Source organism: Plasmodium brasilianum, chromosome 12, assembly GCF_023973825.1.
Source record: "Plasmodium brasilianum strain Bolivian I chromosome 12, whole genome shotgun sequence".
Classification (NCBI taxonomy): Eukaryota; Apicomplexa; class Aconoidasida; order Haemosporida; family Plasmodiidae; genus Plasmodium; species Plasmodium brasilianum.
The window spans coordinates 119,838-140,751 of record NC_090125.1 but is presented as its reverse complement, the minus strand read 5'-3'; the positions used below and the strand labels follow the sequence as shown (position 1 = coordinate 140,751).

The 20,914-nt window shown below is 17.9% G+C and overlaps 4 protein-coding genes across 4 annotated transcripts; all 4 read left to right on the top strand.

Annotated features, from left to right (window-relative positions):
• Positions 1 to 4,300: 4,300 nt before the first annotated feature.
• MKS88_004030 (uncharacterized protein) lies at positions 4,301 to 5,339 on the top strand (the record flags this gene model as incomplete). Its single annotated transcript, XM_067217174.1, has 2 exons — positions 4,301 to 4,387; positions 4,512 to 5,339. 2 exons carry the CDS (start codon positions 4,301 to 4,303, stop codon positions 5,337 to 5,339), a joined length of 915 nt encoding a protein of 304 aa, XP_067071629.1.
• Positions 5,340 to 8,843: 3,504 nt separating this feature from the next.
• Positions 8,844 to 9,738, top strand: MKS88_004029 (uncharacterized protein; the record flags this gene model as incomplete). Its single annotated transcript, XM_067217173.1, has 2 exons — positions 8,844 to 8,906; positions 9,058 to 9,738. 2 exons carry the CDS (start codon positions 8,844 to 8,846, stop codon positions 9,736 to 9,738), a joined length of 744 nt encoding a protein of 247 aa, XP_067071628.1.
• Positions 9,739 to 13,295: 3,557 nt separating this feature from the next.
• On the top strand, positions 13,296 to 14,141 carry MKS88_004028 (uncharacterized protein; the record flags this gene model as incomplete). The annotated part of the gene is made up of 2 exons (XM_067217172.1): positions 13,296 to 13,382; positions 13,512 to 14,141. The coding sequence occupies 2 exons, from the start codon at positions 13,296 to 13,298 to the stop codon at positions 14,139 to 14,141; spliced, it is 717 nt and encodes a 238-aa protein (XP_067071627.1).
• Positions 14,142 to 18,510: 4,369 nt separating this feature from the next.
• MKS88_004027 (uncharacterized protein) lies at positions 18,511 to 18,819 on the top strand (the record flags this gene model as incomplete). Its single annotated transcript, XM_067217171.1, has 1 exon — positions 18,511 to 18,819. The coding sequence occupies one exon, from the start codon at positions 18,511 to 18,513 to the stop codon at positions 18,817 to 18,819; it is 309 nt and encodes a 102-aa protein (XP_067071626.1).
• Positions 18,820 to 20,914: the final 2,095 nt, after the last annotated feature.

The window sequence follows — 20,914 nt, the reverse complement described above, 5'->3', positions numbered from 1 at the left end:
CCAGAGTAATGTATACTATGTAGCATATATAAATTCAAGGATATTTTATATTTATTTTTAATTAATTATGTTTAACTTGTTTACATACACAAATTAGCATCTATTATTATATAATAAACATAATATATTTTTGATATTACATTTTTATAATTATCTACGTTTATTATATTAAACAAACAAAATGAAATATAAATAGTTTTGCTTTTATAGATATATTTCATTAAAAGCCCAATTTAATTTATTTAAGTATGTCACATAGTAGTTTTAATATAATATGTTATTATAAGTAATATTTATTTATATGCCAACAAAAATTATGTACATTACAATATCGACCATAAAAGTGTTAAAAGGGAATATAATGCGTCAAAAGTTTTTCTAAATTTTATAATGTTATACTATATATTATCTTTTTCTATTTCTTAATTATATTATTTTCCGTTGTAAATTATTTTATTTGATATAATTTGTTTATTATAATTTTCCTTTTATTAATCATAATTACTGAAAAATATTTATTATTAAATATAATTGTGCATGATTCTTATATTTTTTTAATATTACTATTTCTCTATATAATATAAAATAACATATATTTTAACCAAAAAAAAAAAAAAATAATATTAATTAATTAATAAATTTAATAAATTTTATTTTAGTTATAATAAATAAAATACTTGTATTTTAATTATATAGAAATTATTGTATTCTATTTATAATAATAATATACAATTGTATAAAAGAGCTAAATTGGATAAAGCTCTTTAAAATATTATAATTTTATATTTGAATTAAATTCTAGAATATACTTTTAAAATTATCCTGCTACAAATATTTTACATGTCGTATATATATGGTACATATTAGATTATAATTTTAGCTATAAAAAAAAACATTTTTTATATTTCCTTTTCATTTTATGGATACTTTTTTATCTTATACAATAATTTGTATTTTTAGTTTGTAAAATAGTGTTTAAAAAGTACGATATGCATAAATAATTAAGCTCATTATATGGAATTCCTTTAAAAAAATAATAACTATATTCCTAATATATGATAATATTCTCATTCTCAAAGAATATCTGATTTTTTTATGCTAATTATAAAATAAAATTTTTGTGTATCAGAAAGGCCATTTTATAATTTTTCTGAAAAGTATTAATAACAAAAATTTAGATCTGTTCTGTCAGGTTATTAAAATATATATGTTTTTTGATCATTCATTAAGAAAATTAGTTTTCTGAAATATCATTTTAATGGTTCTTTTTTTAATAATAAATTTATTGGAAATATATAAAAACATATTTTTTAAATTACCTTAGTTTTTTATATCTTGTACACTATTCATGGAATTTTCTAATTTTTTAAAAAATAAAATAACTATGGAAATTACTATGCGCTTATGTTACTAACTTGTGAATATAATGTAGTATTTTTAACAAAATTGATATATTTTAAAAATAAATGAATCCATATTTAATGGAAAAAATTAATATTTTATATTAGTACAATTAGTCAGATTTATCTTTTTTAATATGATGTTTCCATATTTAACTAGTGAGTTATAATAACTTGGCATAAATTTTGCTTTATATTTTTGCTTCTGCATATTGTATGCTCAAATATACACCTGTAAGATAATTAGTATTATGAATAAAGAACTTTATTATATTATAAATAATAAAAATATCTTCCTTTCATTGCAATATATCTTTTATAATTTTTTATATAATTAGAACAGTGGAAATGTATTATTAGTTTCAATAACTGTTATAATATTTTCAGAAAATTAGAAAGGAAGAAATAATATATAATTAAAGATATGTTACAAGATAATGTATATGATAATTCCTAATACAATGAGGTAATGCTGAATTAAAAGATCATCGAAAGTATTAATGTAAAGATGATGATACTTCAAGAACTGCATCCAAAAAATTATTCATGAAATGCATATCCATTATTTTTAAGACATATATAGTGAGAGATCTATCTTTAAAAAAAAACTATACAGAGCATTTATTCATATATATTATAACACAAAATATGTCTGTCTTACCAAGAAAAAAAGTTTAAAACTTTCAGAATATATGAGTAATACTTTAGAATTTACCATATTGAATACTTTTTCTATCGTATTTTTATTATATTTTTATTTCTTATCTCATTAGGAAATTTGTTATATATATTAGGGTGAGATGTACTAACGAAATGATTTAATTCTCAATAAGGTGTTACAATTGTATGGTTATTACTTCTTATGCACTTTATTTCTTTATATACTATTAAAATTCTAAAATGTGTCGCTGAAGTAGAAAAAGATAAAATTAAAGCATATTTACAATTGATAGATAGTTTTAAAAAATACCTTTTTTCTTGTATCTAATAGATTTTTCTTTTATGATTAATGAAAATATGTTAACAAAAATTAACTGTCGTATACATATAAAAAATTTTTTATGAAACGTTGATATTGTACAGGTACATGTTTGCACAAAAAAGTAATAAGATATATGTTAAATAATATTAAGGGTTTTTATGTTTCTATATTTTTTTTTGTATTACAATTAATTATTCTTTACATATATATATATATATGTAATAATATTTTCTTGATTCATTAAAATGTGAAATTCAAATTGTTCAATAATCAGAATAAAGATATATACCTAATTTGCAAAAATTACATATGTAGTTGTTTCATTCGGGTTTTTATTATAATATATATGTGACATTTAAGCTATTATATTATATCGTAATCAATGTATATTAACTCAGCTAATAAAGTGATTTATTTATTTAACCATTTCTATTCTTCTTATTTTTTTAAAGGTTGCATGTTTTCATTTTTGATCCTATTAATAAATATATGTTATATTACTTTTAATTTTAATATATGATTACTTTTTTATTTAGTAAAATCAGAATTATTTTATTTTTTGTGTTAAGTTGTACTTTTTATTTAAATGCAAACATAACAAAACATCTTCATAAAAAACTTATTTTGAAAATTATATATTTAATAAGTTATATGAAATAAGAATGTATTAATAAATTTCTAAATTTTTTTATAGTTAAAGTATTAAATTATAAATAAATAATGATATAATTCTCATTTAAAAATTAACTATTAATAGAACATTATGAATTTGAAAATATATGAAGCTTTATAATTAAATTAGGACTTCTATTAAAAATTGTGATTTACTTCTTATCCTATATAAATACGGGATGTAATACATTTGTATAAGAATTGCTTAAATAACTATGATATAATATATTAATAAGAAAATATTATGTTCATGAATACATTTGACATAATTAAACAAGTGCATTCTTCTATCAGCATTTTGATTATGTGAATATACTTTATACAACTATTACTCTCTTTTTATTTACTATATTTCTTCTGAATATATATATTAACTAAAAAAATATATCTATTATTTAATCGACAAATTTAACAATTTTACATTTATAAATAATATTAAAAAATATAACTAATTAAATACTATACCCTTCAAAAATGATATTACAAAAATAAAAGTTCGGTATTTATGTACCTTTTCAATTTATTGTTTTTTACTAGATTAAGTGATACGTCATATATTTAATATTTTAAATATGTTGTATACCATAAATAAATGCATATGATTATGAAGTAAATGATGCAATCACTATAAATAATGAGAAAAAAAATTTATACAAAATATTATTTTCATATTTTCTTATTACTATTATTTTATTGGTACAATAATAATATTTTTTAGAAAAAAACAATTTTTCCGAAATATTATTTTCAGTATGTTAGAATTATTAGTAGGATAACATCATTTAAATAAGTGATATTTCTCCCATCATTTAGAGGAAACAATCATCTATATTCTCTACTTTCTACATTTTCTATATACTCAATACATATAAATATTATGAAAGCATATATATATATTTTTTAATAAAAATTGATAAAGAAATTATTTAATTACTTCACTGTATTAAATAAAAAATTCATATATTTTGAATATCTAATAATGAAATAAATTTGTATTATATTAATGAAAGTTATTGTTTTAAAAATTGCATTTTTATAAAAAATTTATAGTTTATTTTTGAAGTCATTTTTTTTTGTTTCTGTTGTATAAGTAATTATAGTCATACAGTTTTTATTACTATTTTACGGGAAAATAAAAAAACACAAATTAAATAAATAATAATAGTGTTATATATTATTAAAAGGATATTTTATTATTGTCAAATGAGCCCTTGTTGGATATATATAAATATTAATAATCTATATAATGAAGAAAAAAATTAAGTCACTGTCATTTATTAAATTTGTTACGTTTTTTCTTTTAAGTTGGATATTACATTTTCACATTTATGTGGTTATAATAATTTTATATAGATATAGGTGTATTGTTTATATTTTTAGAGTTTTATATTCATAATTTTTTTTTAGTATATTATTATTTATTTGATCATATAATAATTTTATTTTTGTTTTTTCAGAGTACGCACGAGAAATCTTTGAATGAATGCTACAATAATCGTAGAAAATTATATACAAGATATTGTCGTTCATTGGCAAAATATAAGCAGATTAAGAATTCAAGTATTGTATGTTTAAAAGAAGATATACCAAATGGAGCTAACAATAAAAAAGATATATTTAGTAATGAAAAAAGGAACACAGGAACAATGAAACAATCAAATGGAAATCCGTTATATAATGTTAAAGGCCATAAACAATCTATGAAAAATAAATCCTGTATATTTGAAACAAAAAAATATTCCCATTTAGAAAAAAAAATATTCAAAGAACTTGATTATGAAGATTTTCTTAAAAATAACAAGACAATTAGTGATAAGATTTATAAAAAAATAATATTTAAAAAATGCGGATTACGAGTAGCCTTACCAATATTACTGTTTTTTGTATTAGTGATATCGTTCATATTAGATAATTTTTGTAGATGTGGGCTTACACATGGTTTGCTTAATGTGATAATTCTCTGTTCACCTGTCGTACAATTTAGTCAACTAAAAGATATTTCATATCTTCAGCATATTACAAAAATGAATGAATGGTATAAAAATGGAGGTTCTCCGGCCTTAGTACACTTATATGACATTCTGAACAGACCTCCTTTGAGATGGTTCACAGAAGCTTTGGTAAAGAAATCTAATAAAACATTTAACTGCTGTGTAACAGGTTTTTTGGGATTTCTAATATATGTTGTGCCTTTATTCATATTAGGTATCATACTTATATCAGGGGTTTTTTATTATCATAAAAAAGTTAAAAAATATCAAAAAATTAAGTTCAGAAAAAGGTAAATGAATAATAATTAATATTTTTCTTTGCGTAATGAAATATTCAATATGAACAGTTAACTGTAATATCGTGAATTGTATTCATAATATGAATACTCATAGTTAAATAAATATTATAGGTGTAAATACTTATACCAGTTCTAAAGGATACACACCATTAAAAAAAAATCTTATTTTTTTTGTGAATTATAATATATAATATTTTTTAGTTTGTAATTTAAGGTATCGTTTTATCCAAATTGAATATTTTGAATTATTGGATATATTTGTATATTTTCATATATTTGTATGAAAAATATGTCTTTGTGTGTTATAATTAATATTAAGTGGGACAATTTATATAATTTTATTTATTGCTTGTGTTAATTTATATTTTGGCTATAAAAATATTTTTTTATATGTTTTCATTTTTCTTTAGTTTTAAATGAATATTTGTTGACATAATTTGAAAGATATTTCATTACAATTAATATAAAAAAAAATATGTCTTGATTTATTTTTATTGACACGATGAAGTTGTATTTTGTTTAATTGTAGTACATATATATTTTATAAAAGCAAACATAGTATTCACTGTATAAAATAAGTTTCATGATAAATAAACTGTAAAAAATTTACATTGTAAATTTCCTTTCAACGGATTATTATTTTTTATATTTTTAATATAAAAAATAAAATATAAATTTACAATATAATATCTTTATTAATTTTTAGGTAATTATAATAGTTCAATAACCTAATATTTCTAAATATACACAATTAAATGAAAATGACTACTATTTATCATTTTATTATTTATCTTAATTGTAAAGTTAATATTATATCTGAGAAATTGATTAAATATAAATTTTATGTTAAATTTATAAATATACTATATATATTTTATAATTTTTACAATATTATAAGTTTAAATTAATGAATTAAATGTAATCAAATATTAAAAAATAATACGCATAAATACTTTTTTTTTTTTTTTAATATTATTAACATTTTATATACATTCATATCTATAGAAAAAGATAAATTATCATTAAGGGTAATAAAAAAGTATATATTTTTTCTACATTTATATAATAATCTGTGTTTTTTATTTATATTTCCTCATTTACTTATGTCTAATAATATATTATGTAAATAGTTAATATTATATTATAGAAGCATAAAAATATATGTAGTATATATTGAAAATTACTAATTAATTTATATTGATAAAACTTATTTTTTAAAATAAAATGAAATTAAAAAAAAAATTACTTTTCTTTAAATAATACATATCTACATTTATGTTATTTTTGGTTACATAGGTTTTAGCTGAGTCTGTTAAAAAAAATTTCCATATATTTTTGTAGATGTTTTAATTAAATAAGTGTAATGATTTATTATTAAGTATATTAAGAATTTGTAATCGTTAAAAAATAATAAAATGTTGTAAAATTACTATTGTAAATGTAAGAATTTGTCAATTTCCTTTTATACAATAATAATGAGGAGAAAAAAAAAAATATTTTAAATGCTTTTATATTTGAAAACCATAATTAAAAACACAATGCATTAGTAAAAATAATAGATTCAGAAGTTAATATTGCAAAAAACGATATTGAATCTACAAGTGAATGAAATAATAATAAAACGTTAATACAAATATATATATAAGAGAATATTGCATTTATGTTTTACATATTAAAGTATTATAAAATTAAATATTATATAAGGATATTAATCTATTTATATGTTATTACTTAATTTAGTAAAAACACAAATAATATAGAAAAATATAAAATATTTTAAAAAAAATAGGAGCAAAAATATTTAGTTATCGTAAATGTTGCTCAAACAGAAAAATTGTATTTTTAATAAATTTTTAGCAGAATTATATGTTTTACTGTGATTATATTTCGTAATTAATTTTGTAATATATTTACATATAATTATTATATTACATTTAAAAACTTAGTTTCTTTATATTTTACATGAAAATATTATCTATTAGAAAAAACGTTAGACGATAAATGTATGGAAACATATAAACTAGTTAAATATGAGTCTTAATAAATTGCACTATGAATGCATTAATAATGTAAAATTATAAAAATATAGTAGTATTAGTATTTGTAGTATATTCAACATATTTTAGTTATTTAATTATTCAATTGTAGGAATAAAAGTTTTTAAAGAGAACAATAATAAAATATTATATATCAGATAATTATATTAATTATCTGTGCATATCATGTTTTCATAATTATCACTGTTATGTTTATAGTACTTACGGAATATATATATTGGACTATAATATTTCTTTATTGGTAAATATATTTTCAATAAAGCATTTACTGTTTGTATATTTATGCCTATTTATTATATTGACCGTTTAAAATTTGTTCTTGACATAATGTATCTATAAAAAATATATAAAATATAAAAGTATCCGTCTAAAGTTAAAAATAGAAAAATTACTAAATCATACATTTAAATAAATTATAGTGCTATCCTTTCTTATTTGTTATGTAGATATTGTAGACTATATATATTATTTTTATTTGTAAATTTATTTCATTTGTAGTATCCTTAATTTAATGTGAATAAAGTAATATCTTTGTAACCATTTTTTCATTAGGCAATTTTATTTCTTTTTCTTTACATTATTATATTAATACTACCAATAATTATATACATAATTTAAAAAAAATTATAAAACTAAGTACATAAATATAAAGAGTTCTAATTTAAATATAGTGACACAGTTTGATCTTATTTAAAAATTGTAATTTTCAAAAATTATTTATAAAAATAAAAAATCAATCCTTATTTGCTTTTAGAGTACATATATCTTTATATATAAAGTACTGTATATATTTTACATTTTAAAAAATATTATAAAAAAATTAAATATAATTGTTCATTGGAATCTAATGCACTTGTTATAATTAACGCAATGAAAAAAGTTTCTATCATTAAATAATATTATTATTATAATAATATTTTATTTAAAATAAGTATTTTTTCCAAAATAAAATGTTTGAGAATTTTGAATTATTAATACGAAAATATCCTTAAATTTGTAATTATTGTTTTAACATACAGAGAGATACATTATATATATATTCTCTACATTCTGTAGATGAATTCAATATTTACATATAATAAGAAATCACAAATATACTTGTTTATGCTGAAATTGATTAAAAAAAGTATATATTAATTAGTGTTATACATTAATTAAATTATAAATTTTAAATATTTATGAATATATTAGAATTACTACATTTTCATAAATGTTCTGTTTTTTTAAATAATATTATGGCAAAAATAATATATTATATTTTTAAAGTAATTTTACTTTGCGTATGTAGAAAAATACAGAATAGTTACATACATTTTATTATATATTTATGAAGTAATAATAAAAATAAATTTTTAAATAATTATAACATCCTTTGTCATTAAAAGCATATTATTATTAGTTTGTTTTCTGTCGAATAAATTAGAATAATAATTATTTATAAAATGCTTCAAAAAATTAAGTTACCCCTATTTATAAAAATTTCTACATATATCCTTTTAACATTGGTATGGAATTTTAACAATGAGCTGTTTCAATTATATATTTTAAAGATATTTACGTTTTTCATATTTGTATTGTTTTATATTTATGTATATGAATTTTTGTTATTAGACTATTTATTCTATTGAATAATAAATATTACCTTTCTTTTTCTAGTGTATAATTGATAAGCCTATGGATGAGAACTGTTACTTTCACAGGAAACTAGATATAAGGAATTATCGATTATTAGGAAAATATAAACAGGATGAAGATTCAACAAATGTGTGTTTAAATGAACACTCAAGTAATAATAAAAGGAACCAAAAAAGAGATATATCTAATAATAAAAAAGATGCCTATAGAAAATATAAACAATCAATTAAAGATTTGTTAAATAAGGAACAATACTATACTGAAATTGTGGATCATAATTCTAGTATGTTTGATGGAAAACATTTCCATTTTGAAAGAAGATGGATTAAGAAAAAAGACTATGATGAATTTCTTGGAAAAAACAGAAAAATTTGTGATATAGCTTTAAAAAAAATAAAATTTAAAAGTTATGGATTTGCAGTTGTTCTATTTTTTATTTTTTTCTTGTTGGGAATAGGAATACCCGGATTATATGGAATAGAGTCTTTGAATGTTAGTTGGAATGATATTAAATCACATGATATCTGGAAATATTTCGAAGAACCTATAGAAAGTATGGTTCCAGGGGCAATAAGACCATATATTCATATAATAACTTTTAGCATACTTATGATTATAATATCAGTAATACTTATAGTAGTGATTTATAAGACATTAAGAAATAAGGAAAAATACCAAAAAATTAAGTTGATGAGAGAGTAAAATGAACAATAAGGAATTTGTATTTTCATATAAATTAATGATTAATAAAAAGTATTATATGTAATATCTTTATTGTTATATACTTTATAGTCATACCTATTATTGATTTAATTTTATAAATATACATGTGTATAAAATATTATTTTCATACGAACATTAATAAATTATGTTTTTGCTTTCTTGTAGATTTGAATATCTTAATAATTTTCATATAGTATTATAAATTATTGTTTAAATATAATTAAATATTATTGGTTAATATATATATTTGTGCGTTAAATTTATTTCTAATAAAAATGTATGTATTTAATCAAAACGAACATGTAATATTAAAATTAATATAATTTTGTTAATTTTATATTATAATATATATATTAGATTATAAATAACTGTATTCTATTTTTTACGTTCTTCAATTCTAAAATGCCTATTGGTAGAAGTAATAAGACGAGTACATGGTTAGCTATATTTTAAAAATAAAAATATTCTTATCTTTATTTAATCGAAGTGCATGTATTATGTTACATTATATATATTTTACTCAGAAGAAAAAAGATAATTTTTTTTATATAGAATAATGTTTATTAGAAAAATATTATAAAATATATTTATTACTTCAGACTTTTTAACAAATGTCTCTTTTTTTTTTACGGTATAAGTGAGGAATTATAAATATATAATAAAATAATAGTTTTTCTGTATAAAATTATGCGTATGATATGTTATATAATACTTGCTGCCGTAATAATATATCTAACCTTTTTCAAAACTACTTGACGTTATATGTTCATTGTATTCATCTAAGCATTCCCATGAATTTACTATTCTTCGTAATGAATATCATATAAGTGTTCAGATGAGGAAAAGTAGCTTAAACAGAATTACATATTCGTAAATGCAACACTACTGAAATAATAATTTTATGTCCTAATAAATTAGAGAGATTATGAAAGTTCAATTATTATTTTAATTGGAATAATTTATAATGTTAGAAGAACAAAAAAAATAAGAAAAATGCTGTAATAGTTGTTAATGTAATTATTGAAAATTTATAAATAATTTCATGTCTTTTAACATGAGTAGTTCTTTTTCTCATGATTATGATTACTAATGAATTTCTTACAAGAACATGGATTTATTTAGATTTAAGGGCCTCATGTTTATCATTAAAAAATTGTTAATATGATATACTTTTGCACTTAGTCATAAGTATTTTATAAGTAACATATTCAATTTTAATATTTTGTATTTGAATAAAAAAATTATTGCCATTTTGCACTATACATATATATATATGATTATTTTATAAACAATAACATGTTTCATCATAGATTAGAAGATATTATGTATAAAATGTATTAATGTAACTTTTTCGAAATTGTGAAGCATATACTATATATGACAAATTATATAACAGGAGATCAATTTAAGTATTTTTTGTTTTATTGTAGAAGAAAATAGCTTACGTTTCACTATATGAATTATAATGAAAATGTAAAATATATTAGATTAAATAAAAATTTAATATTTAAATTAATATTTTTTATCTTTAATAGGGTATGGCTAGTATAAAAATGAAAAAAAAATTTTGAAAAATGAAATTTATATTGCTTTACATTTAACTTTATTATTATGCAATAAAATTTTTTATTAAATATAAAGATGTTATAATGGTAAATATATGTGTAATTTATTGAGTTATATTATGCATATATATATATATATATATACGAATACAATTGTCTATTAGCATGTATAATTAATAAAACGAAAATTTTAAGTATTACTAGGAAGTTAGAGTATTTATGTATTCTTTTTTAATTTAGGAATAACATAAATAATTTATAAAAATAAATAATTATTTTTTAAGAAAACGCCTCATAAATATGTTTACAAACAATGAACGTTACTATGAGAATAAAGCTGTGTTTATCTGGAAAAGTTTACCATGATTTTATAAAATATACACTTATTTTTTTTAAATTATTTAATATTTTACATATGAGTGTTGTTTTAAAATTTTAAATTGGTCATCATACACTATATATTAAAATATTAATTGTGTAAAAAAGTAACGTGCCCCAAATGTTCGAAAACCTAAAAGAAACTAAATAAGTTATTTCACAAATGTCAGTTTGACAATAAATTTAACTTAAAAAAACATAAAAAGAATAATTTAAATTTGTTTATGTATATATATATTTTTTTTATTTCTTAAGTTTTTCCTTAGAAAAGTAACATTTTATGAGAATAAAATGGATTTTTATATTATATAATTAATATTAATTTATTAATTCCATAATATTTTTGTAATTCATAATTTTTTATTCTGATATAATATATAGAAAAATAATTACGCTGATAGAGAATAATTTTGCTGTTAAAGAAATTTCCATCAATATATAATTTTATGTTGATTAATTTATATCTCTAAGAAATGTTTTTAATATAATGTGTTTGTAAATAAATTAACTAAAAATTATTTATCTATTCAAATATTATTAGTAGTAAAATTACAAAATCATACATTTTACAAAAATTACTTTTTTATTTTTTTATTTATTGTGTATATTTAATACCATGCATATAATATTCATATAGTAAATATATTTCATTAGAAATATCTATGACTTTATTTTTTGTATATACTATTTTTACACCAATTTTAATTTTAATCTCAACTTTTTTTTTTTTTTTCTTTAAATTTTATTAACATTTTTTCAGAAAATGTACTTTTTATAAAAAAAAAAAATATATAAAGAGGAAATTATTAAAAATTTTCATTTACAAGCAGTGGAACAAATTAAACTTATAAATTCTAATTTATAAAATCTATGATGCAAATATAAGAACTCTGTTTTTTTTGTTAGATTTTAAAATTGGCATTTTTTTAATACATATATATCATATAATTTTGATTTTTTAAATATAAAATAAATCATATAAAGTACAAATTTTAAAATTAAAATTATACAAAATATGTAAAAATATTTCTACTTCAGTTCATTTTTACAATTATAATATTGTTACGATAATTAATATTTTTTAAAAATAATAATCGTTTGTTCCACAATATAATGTTTATCAAAAAGTAATTATTAGTAAGGAAATATAATTTAAATTAGCATATATTCTCTTAATATATGGAACATTGTATTATCTACATTTTATACATTATGTATTTTATATAAAATGAATGTTTTCAAGTATTAAGAAATTTTTATTTTTATTTTATTTTGAAAATTATTAATAAAAAAACTATTTAATTACCATAATATATTAAATAAACAAATTAAATATTTTAAATATTTCTGATTATTTTCAAAATTATGTTATAATTAATTTTATATTTTAGTAATAACAATATGATAAAAATATGATAATAAAAATTTAGAGCTATCTTACATTTTCTGTAGTGTAAACTGTATTATACTTATTATATACATACTATTAATTTTTTATGAAAAAAAAATATAGTATCCCTCGTCATTGAAAAGATATTTATTATCAGTAATTTGTTATTAACAGGATATTGTACAATATTAAAAATCTACACTATGAAAAAGAAATTTAAGTTATTCTATTTTATTAAAATTGTGACCTTTATCTTTTTAACATGGATACGTCCTTTTAATAGTGAATTGGTATGACATAATTTAATTCAAGATACCTCTGTTATTCATTTTTATATTTTTCTTGTTTCTATTAATATTTCTTATTATCCTGGATTCATTTTTGATTTTAAATCGTGAATATTAATTTTGTTATTTTAGAGTAACTTTTGTAAATATTTGAATGAGAACAAAATTACTAATGAAAAATTATATACAAGAACTTATCGTTTACTAGCAAAGAATAAAAAGGAGGTGTGTTTAAATATCGTATGGAAAACGGAAGATATTCCAAATAATGTAATATACGAAAAGGTGAATATATCTAATAATAAAAAAGTATCCAAAATAAAAAATAAACTACGAAAAAAATGTACATCAAATAATTCAGGAGGCTATAGAGAAGCTGGGAAATGTAAACCTTCTGCATACAATAGGGTAGATAACTATTATGGAAAAAGAATGTTAGACAAAGTATATTATAAAAATGTACTTAGATATAGTAGAAATGATGATTTAAAGTTTATAAAAAAATGTATACAAAGAAAACGTGAAGTATTTTTTGCTTTATTTGTCTTACATTTAGTAGTTGGAGTATTATATGCTCTATTATTCAGTGCTTTTGAGATTATGGGGAGCAGCGCATTTAATGTTAATAATATATTAAAATATTTTGTACCATTACAAATATTATGGATTATAGTTTTAGTAAGGCTTTTCTATATCTTAAGAAAAACTGTTAAATATGAAAAGCTATTACATTTAAAAAGTAAATTTCATTATACGGAGTAACATTCCTTACGTAAAATAGTGTTTTATAACACTTAATATATATAATTTACTAAATGTTTCACACAAATAACAAATATACATATAATTTAACAGATATAATAAGTAGATCTGCAGGTGACAGGAGTTTTTGATTCTCAACAGAAAAAAACTACACTTATGATGTTTTTGTAAATTTAAATGTTTTAATTTCATACACATTTTATTTTAAAATGTTTTCTCAGTTTAGCATAATATTTTATTTTACATATATGTTTTTGCTAATAACTAGATTTTTTTCAAAAATATATGTAACTTGATATAAATATATAAAAAAATAGTTTATATATTTTCATTCATATATATGTCAATTTATATTAGTAATTATAAAAAATATATTCTCGATACTCTATTATATTATTTTAATCTTATTTGCTATTTAATGAAGTAATTAAAACATGTAGAATTAGTCTTTTTAATTAAAAATAAAAGTGTCTTGTTTTTCGCTCGAAGAAACAATGTGAATAAATGTACTTATACTGTTATATATATATATATATATATTTTTTTTTTTTTTTTTTTTTGTTTATATATAAAGAACGAATGAATTATGAATTGGATCAATCGTATCACATAAAATTTTTTTTTTAATTAAAAGATTAATTTGCTTTATGAGAGCTATTATTATATTTAAAAAAAAGAAAATTAATGAAAATTAATTTTATAGAATATATAATTTAGGATAGTATATATGATAATTATTGTTTATTCATATTGCTTTTTAATCTTTTTATTATTATAAAATATATTGTTTAATCAATAATAATACTTTTTTGTAAGTCACAAATAGGTGAAGAATATTTATGATATTCTAAATAGTAGAAGATGAAATGTAAACAACATTTTTGTTTATTTTAATAATTTTATTACAATAAGTGTTATTAATGAATTATAAGTATAAATATATCTAAGTATTATTATACATTACAATTTATGGTTGATAGTAGGTCCTACTATTTCAAGTAACATAGAATATAATTTTTATATCTTTTTTAGTTATATTTGCATGAGTTTTCTTATTAATATTTATGTATAAGAACATGAATAAACATCTAATGATTAAAATTGGTTATTTTATTTATGTTTTTTTATTATTTTGTTATGTATGTTTATTGAATTATACGTTTTATTATAGGCATATTAATTAATTTATCTCTATTTATTTATATATATATATATTTTTTTATTAGACTTATATTAGTTAAATATTTGTAAAATTTATAATATATGAATATATTAAATAAGTTTTGAACATGGTAGATTAATTAAAATAAAAAATTGTGTTAAAAAACACTAAGGTAAAATAAGTAAAATGTTAATGTAGTAATACATTAAATGAAAATAAAAATTTCACGAATTTTCATTATAAATTAAAGTATATACGTTTGTAATGATATATTTTTGTAGTTCTATTATTAGCAAATAGCAGAGTTGGAAAAAATTAATAGATCTATAATAAACATCCATGTAAAATAATTGATCAATTGAACGATAGTTTAAGAATATTTTTTTTGAGCATATATGTAGTATACTATCATATATTTTTAATCATTATACTGGAATAAAAACATTATATACCTTATAATTATATAATATTAATACCTTTACTGATTATTTGGTGCATAATCAAATATAACGGGATAAATATTCAAGAAATATGGGTATTGTACGTGATATTTTAACTGAAATAATTGAAATAATATTAATATATATATATAATAATATCATACGTTTATGCTATATACATTTAAACCTGAAAATATTAAATATATATTGAATTAGGTTTCAGGTTTTTTCTGTGAAATATTGAGTATTTATTTGTGTTATTTAATTTTTATTAGAAATTTTTGGTGGAACATTATTAATTTTTTGAGTTATTACTAGATTGTTCTAGTGGATAACAGGATTATTATATTTATCATTTTATTATTATACATATATAATTTTGATTTAATACTATTTAATGGATATATAATTAAAAATTTATCATAATATAAATTTATGGCAGAAAAGGATTTCTATTTATATAATTGACATATTTAAAATAGTATATCATTAAATATTTTTATTAAATAAAGGGAAAAAGAAAAAGAATTTAAAAAAAACAAATATGGAATATAATAATTGAGGAGAAAAAATTAATATAGTATCATATTATTAAATGTAATTTATATGTTCTTATAACTTAATTTTTAATGTGCATATTAGAAGCTTCTACTTTTATTAATTTTTAAGAGTTGTCACAAATGTTATGTAAAAATTTTTGTTTAATTATTTAATATATATATATATTTTCGAATTCATAAAAGGACATAAAAGATAGCAGACCTGTATCAATATGAATATTTGAGTATGTACATATAATATAACTGTATGATATATAATTAAGTCGATTTTTTTAACTTGATTAAATAATTAAAAAAAAAATTTAACTGTAGTATTTTTATTCTTACTTTTTAAATATATTAATGTGTTTTCTTAATATTTAACTTACTGAAATAAAATTAAGAAAATTGTTTTTTCTTATTTTAATTAATAATAATATATTTTTGAATAAGTATTTTTACTATTGTCAGTTCAATGTAAATATACTCAGAGTAAAATTCCTATAATATATAATAATTTTTTCATCATAAGAAATATTTATATTATTCGCGAATATTTATTGTTTTTATATCACCTAAAAATATATTTTTAATAGTATATATTTATATAAATTTATTTGAATTTCTCTAAATTGTTTCATATGAAAAATTAGTAAATTATTTATATTCCTAAATATTTTATAGGATCCTTTTATATATCTTATATAATTATTTTTTCTGTCAGTATAATTTGCAAAAAAAATATTGCTATAAATATCTTTGAAATTATTGAATTGCACAGAATACTTTATACTAAATAACTTTTTACCCCCTTTTTTTTATTATGTTAATAATATTCACTATATATGTTTATTTACACTTTTAAAAAGAACAATATAGAAATTAAAAATTTATTAATATTCTATTAAATAATAATAAATCATTTTCTGATTCAGATATAATTTATAACTTTGTAAAATCATTATAGAAATATATAACTTTCAAAATTATATCTTTTTAAACTATATGCACACAATTTCACAGATTTCCTTGTAACAATAAATTTTATTTTATTATAACTGTATGGTTTATAAGGAAAAAATATTTTTTTTTAGACAACTACTAATTTTTATAAAATTAAAAATATTCTTCATAATTTTATGTACTTTATCCATTATTTTTACAATTAAAATAATTAATATTATTTAACTGTAGGAGTAAATTCTGCAAAAAATAAATAAAATTAGAATTATTTTTTAGGATCTATGTAATAGTTTATAATTAACTTCTGAATATAGTAAGTATATATTTTCTACATGTTATGCTTTATTTTTAATAAATAAACAGTTTTTATCACTGAATGAATAATATATATTTTTTTTTTTTATCTTATCTAATATTATTATTTTTAATATTTTATTTTATCATTATATTTATGTAAAATCTCTATATATAGAAATTATACAAATCAATTTTTAAGTTAAATTTCGTTTGTAAAATTTAATATGAGTTACATATATATATGTATATATATTTATATTTTATTTATTTTCATTAAAATAAAATAAATTAAAAACTATATAGGTTTATTTTGTCATATGAAAGAATTAATATATAAATAATATTTTTTTTAGTTAATATATAATAAAATTAAAGAACTATATAATGAACGAAAATTTTAAGGCCCCATTTTTTATTAGAATCTTTGCATTTATCTTCTTATTTTGGATATGTGATGATAATAATAATGTAGTATTATAATAATATTTCGTATTTTTTTTTTTTTGAGCCTACGATTTATTTTTAAGAATAAACTTTTCCTAATATAGAAATACATATACTTGTAAATAATAAATATATATATATACTTTTTTTAGTATACCTGTTGTAAATCTATGAAAACCTAGAATAAATTAGATATCTATTTGTGTATTATAGCTAATAGGCTATTTTAAGAAATATCGTTGGATGCGTTATCAACTGGATATGCATCAGATGACGAGGATATCACTAAATTAATTGATGAAAGGATATATATTTAAAAATGACAAAGAGCATAATTCACGAAGAAAATTAATGAAAGAAATTTTATTAAAAGCAGAGAAAAGGAATAAAAAGCTAAAATAAAGAAGTATTCTTCATTTAATATAATTGATTTATTTCTTGGAAAAGATATATTAATCCAATTATAATACATAGATAAAATTAAGAATAACAAGAAAATAGTTATAAAAATTGAAAGAATAAATATGTATAGGAAGGTATCTTTTGGAGTTATTCGACTTTTTTTAATTATTCTGATAGAAATCCTATTATTATTATTATTATTTGCGTTGGGGGCATCAACAACTTCAGGATCGGGTGGCTATCAGACTAGTGATGAATTCTCAGCGTCCATAATTTTATTATCTGCAATATCATTAGCAATATTTTTACTTTTAGTGTTTGTGGATCTTTTAGTTACATCAAGTTTTTATTATACTTCGAAGAAGTTTGATAATTTTAAAATAAAAAATGTAAGTGATTTAAAAATATACTGTGATATTGATAATACGTAAGTTAAAAAAAAAATTCTACATGGAATAAAAAGATTGTAGAATCCTTAAAAATAATATATAAATAATAAATATGAATATATTTATTTAATTTTTATTTTAGAGCATACATATACTTAAGTATTTTGATAAGAAATATAAAAATACGTATTTTTAATCTCTAGTAATTTTCACTGTTTTATCTTGAAAATATGATTTATAGAGAATTCATTTAACGTAATTTTTATTTTTTGGCATAATATATGCATGTGTATATAAGTATTTTTTTTATATGAATATATGTATATCGTAAATAAAATTAATTTATATATATGAATTATTATTATTGTATTAAATTAATAGGAAATTCCTCGTTACTAATAACAAAAAATGGACATAATAAGTTTTTATCTCTTTCTTTTTTTTAGTTTAAAATGATTATTTGGTGATATAATTAAAAAAAACGTATTATTTTTTTAAATTAATTGTACATATTTCTTTTTGGATTTATTGAAACAGAAAAGGTGTATAAGTTTTTTGGATTTTGTAAAAGGAAATTTTAACTAATTTTTATTGTGAATGTTATTATAATATATCTATTATGGTACATTTAAATTTCAAAGATGTTTTTAATATATTTTTAAATATTTGAATGTTTTATTTATGATAACATAAATGTGTAATAAAAATAACTGTTTAAAAAATGAATCATATACTTCATCATTGTTTTAGAGGAATATTTATTCTTTTAAGTAAATTTTTACTAAGTACATTTATTGGAGTACTTACTTTAAATGAGTTATTAATTGAATTTTATAAAAATTAAGTATTTATTATAAGGTATTGTTATAAATATATTTCCTACTTTAGTTTTTTCTTTTTAGTTAACATAATATATTTCAATATATTATTAAGTTATTTTGTTATATATATACATTATTTTGTAAAATATTTTATATAAAAATTACTATTAATGAGAGAACCAATTTAATTCTGAGTAGTAAATTTTTATTATGGAATAATATCTCTGATTATGGTTCCTATATAAATTCATTCATAATGACTTAAATTTTTTATAATAATACAGAATATATTGTAACTCTATACTTTCTCTTACTTTTATTTTATATGTTCATTTTATTCATATACTAAAATTTATAATGTAAAACACATATATGGAAAAAAATATGTATTTCGTCAATTTCATTTAAATTATATATTTTTATAGAAAATTTTAAAATATAATTTAAAATTTTTTTTTAGAATGCAACGAGTAAAATATTTACTCTTGGTAATATGATATTATTACATGTTCAGTTCGATATTAAGCATATTAATAACTTAAAATGTATGAATTAACATAATTCTCTTAAAAAATGAAGTATCTAGAACAATTTAAATTAATTTTTTTAATTTATTAAATAATATAATTCATAATATCTCAGACGAAAACTGTATAATTGAAAGTCCTTGTATAGAGTGTTCTTTATATATATATAAGTTTTGAACCGAGGTGGAAATATTAAATATATATTACTTCAAGTTCGTTAACATATTTTTAAGTATATTAAAAATAATTTAAAAAATATAATAATGTTCATGAGTATAAGTTTTATTTATAATTTAATATCTGTTGGTGTATGATTTAAAATACCTTTTTTATTATATTATGAAAATAATAAAAATAATTAATATACACAATGTGCCCTTCTTTATTATCTAAGATCCTTTAAAATATTCGTTATGAGTTGTATATTAATTTAAAACTTTTTTCAATTTATAATAATGTTACATTTTATACTTTTGAAAAAGGTTGATACATCAAAAGCTAGAAAAATGAAAAAATATATATATATATAATAAAAAGTAGAGTATTAATAATAGTAAAAAAACATATGAATAAATGTATTAATAATAAAAACGCAAGTATCTATATAATAAATAGATAAACTGATATTAGCTTATGTTTAAGAAATGGAATAGTATATTAAATTTTGTATTTTAACTTTTAACTTGGAGAATATTTTATACTCAACTATTTTTTGAGAAAGTCAACTCAATGAATTACTGAATTGTGACTTAATACTAATTTATTTTACAAAATATCTAATATATCCCT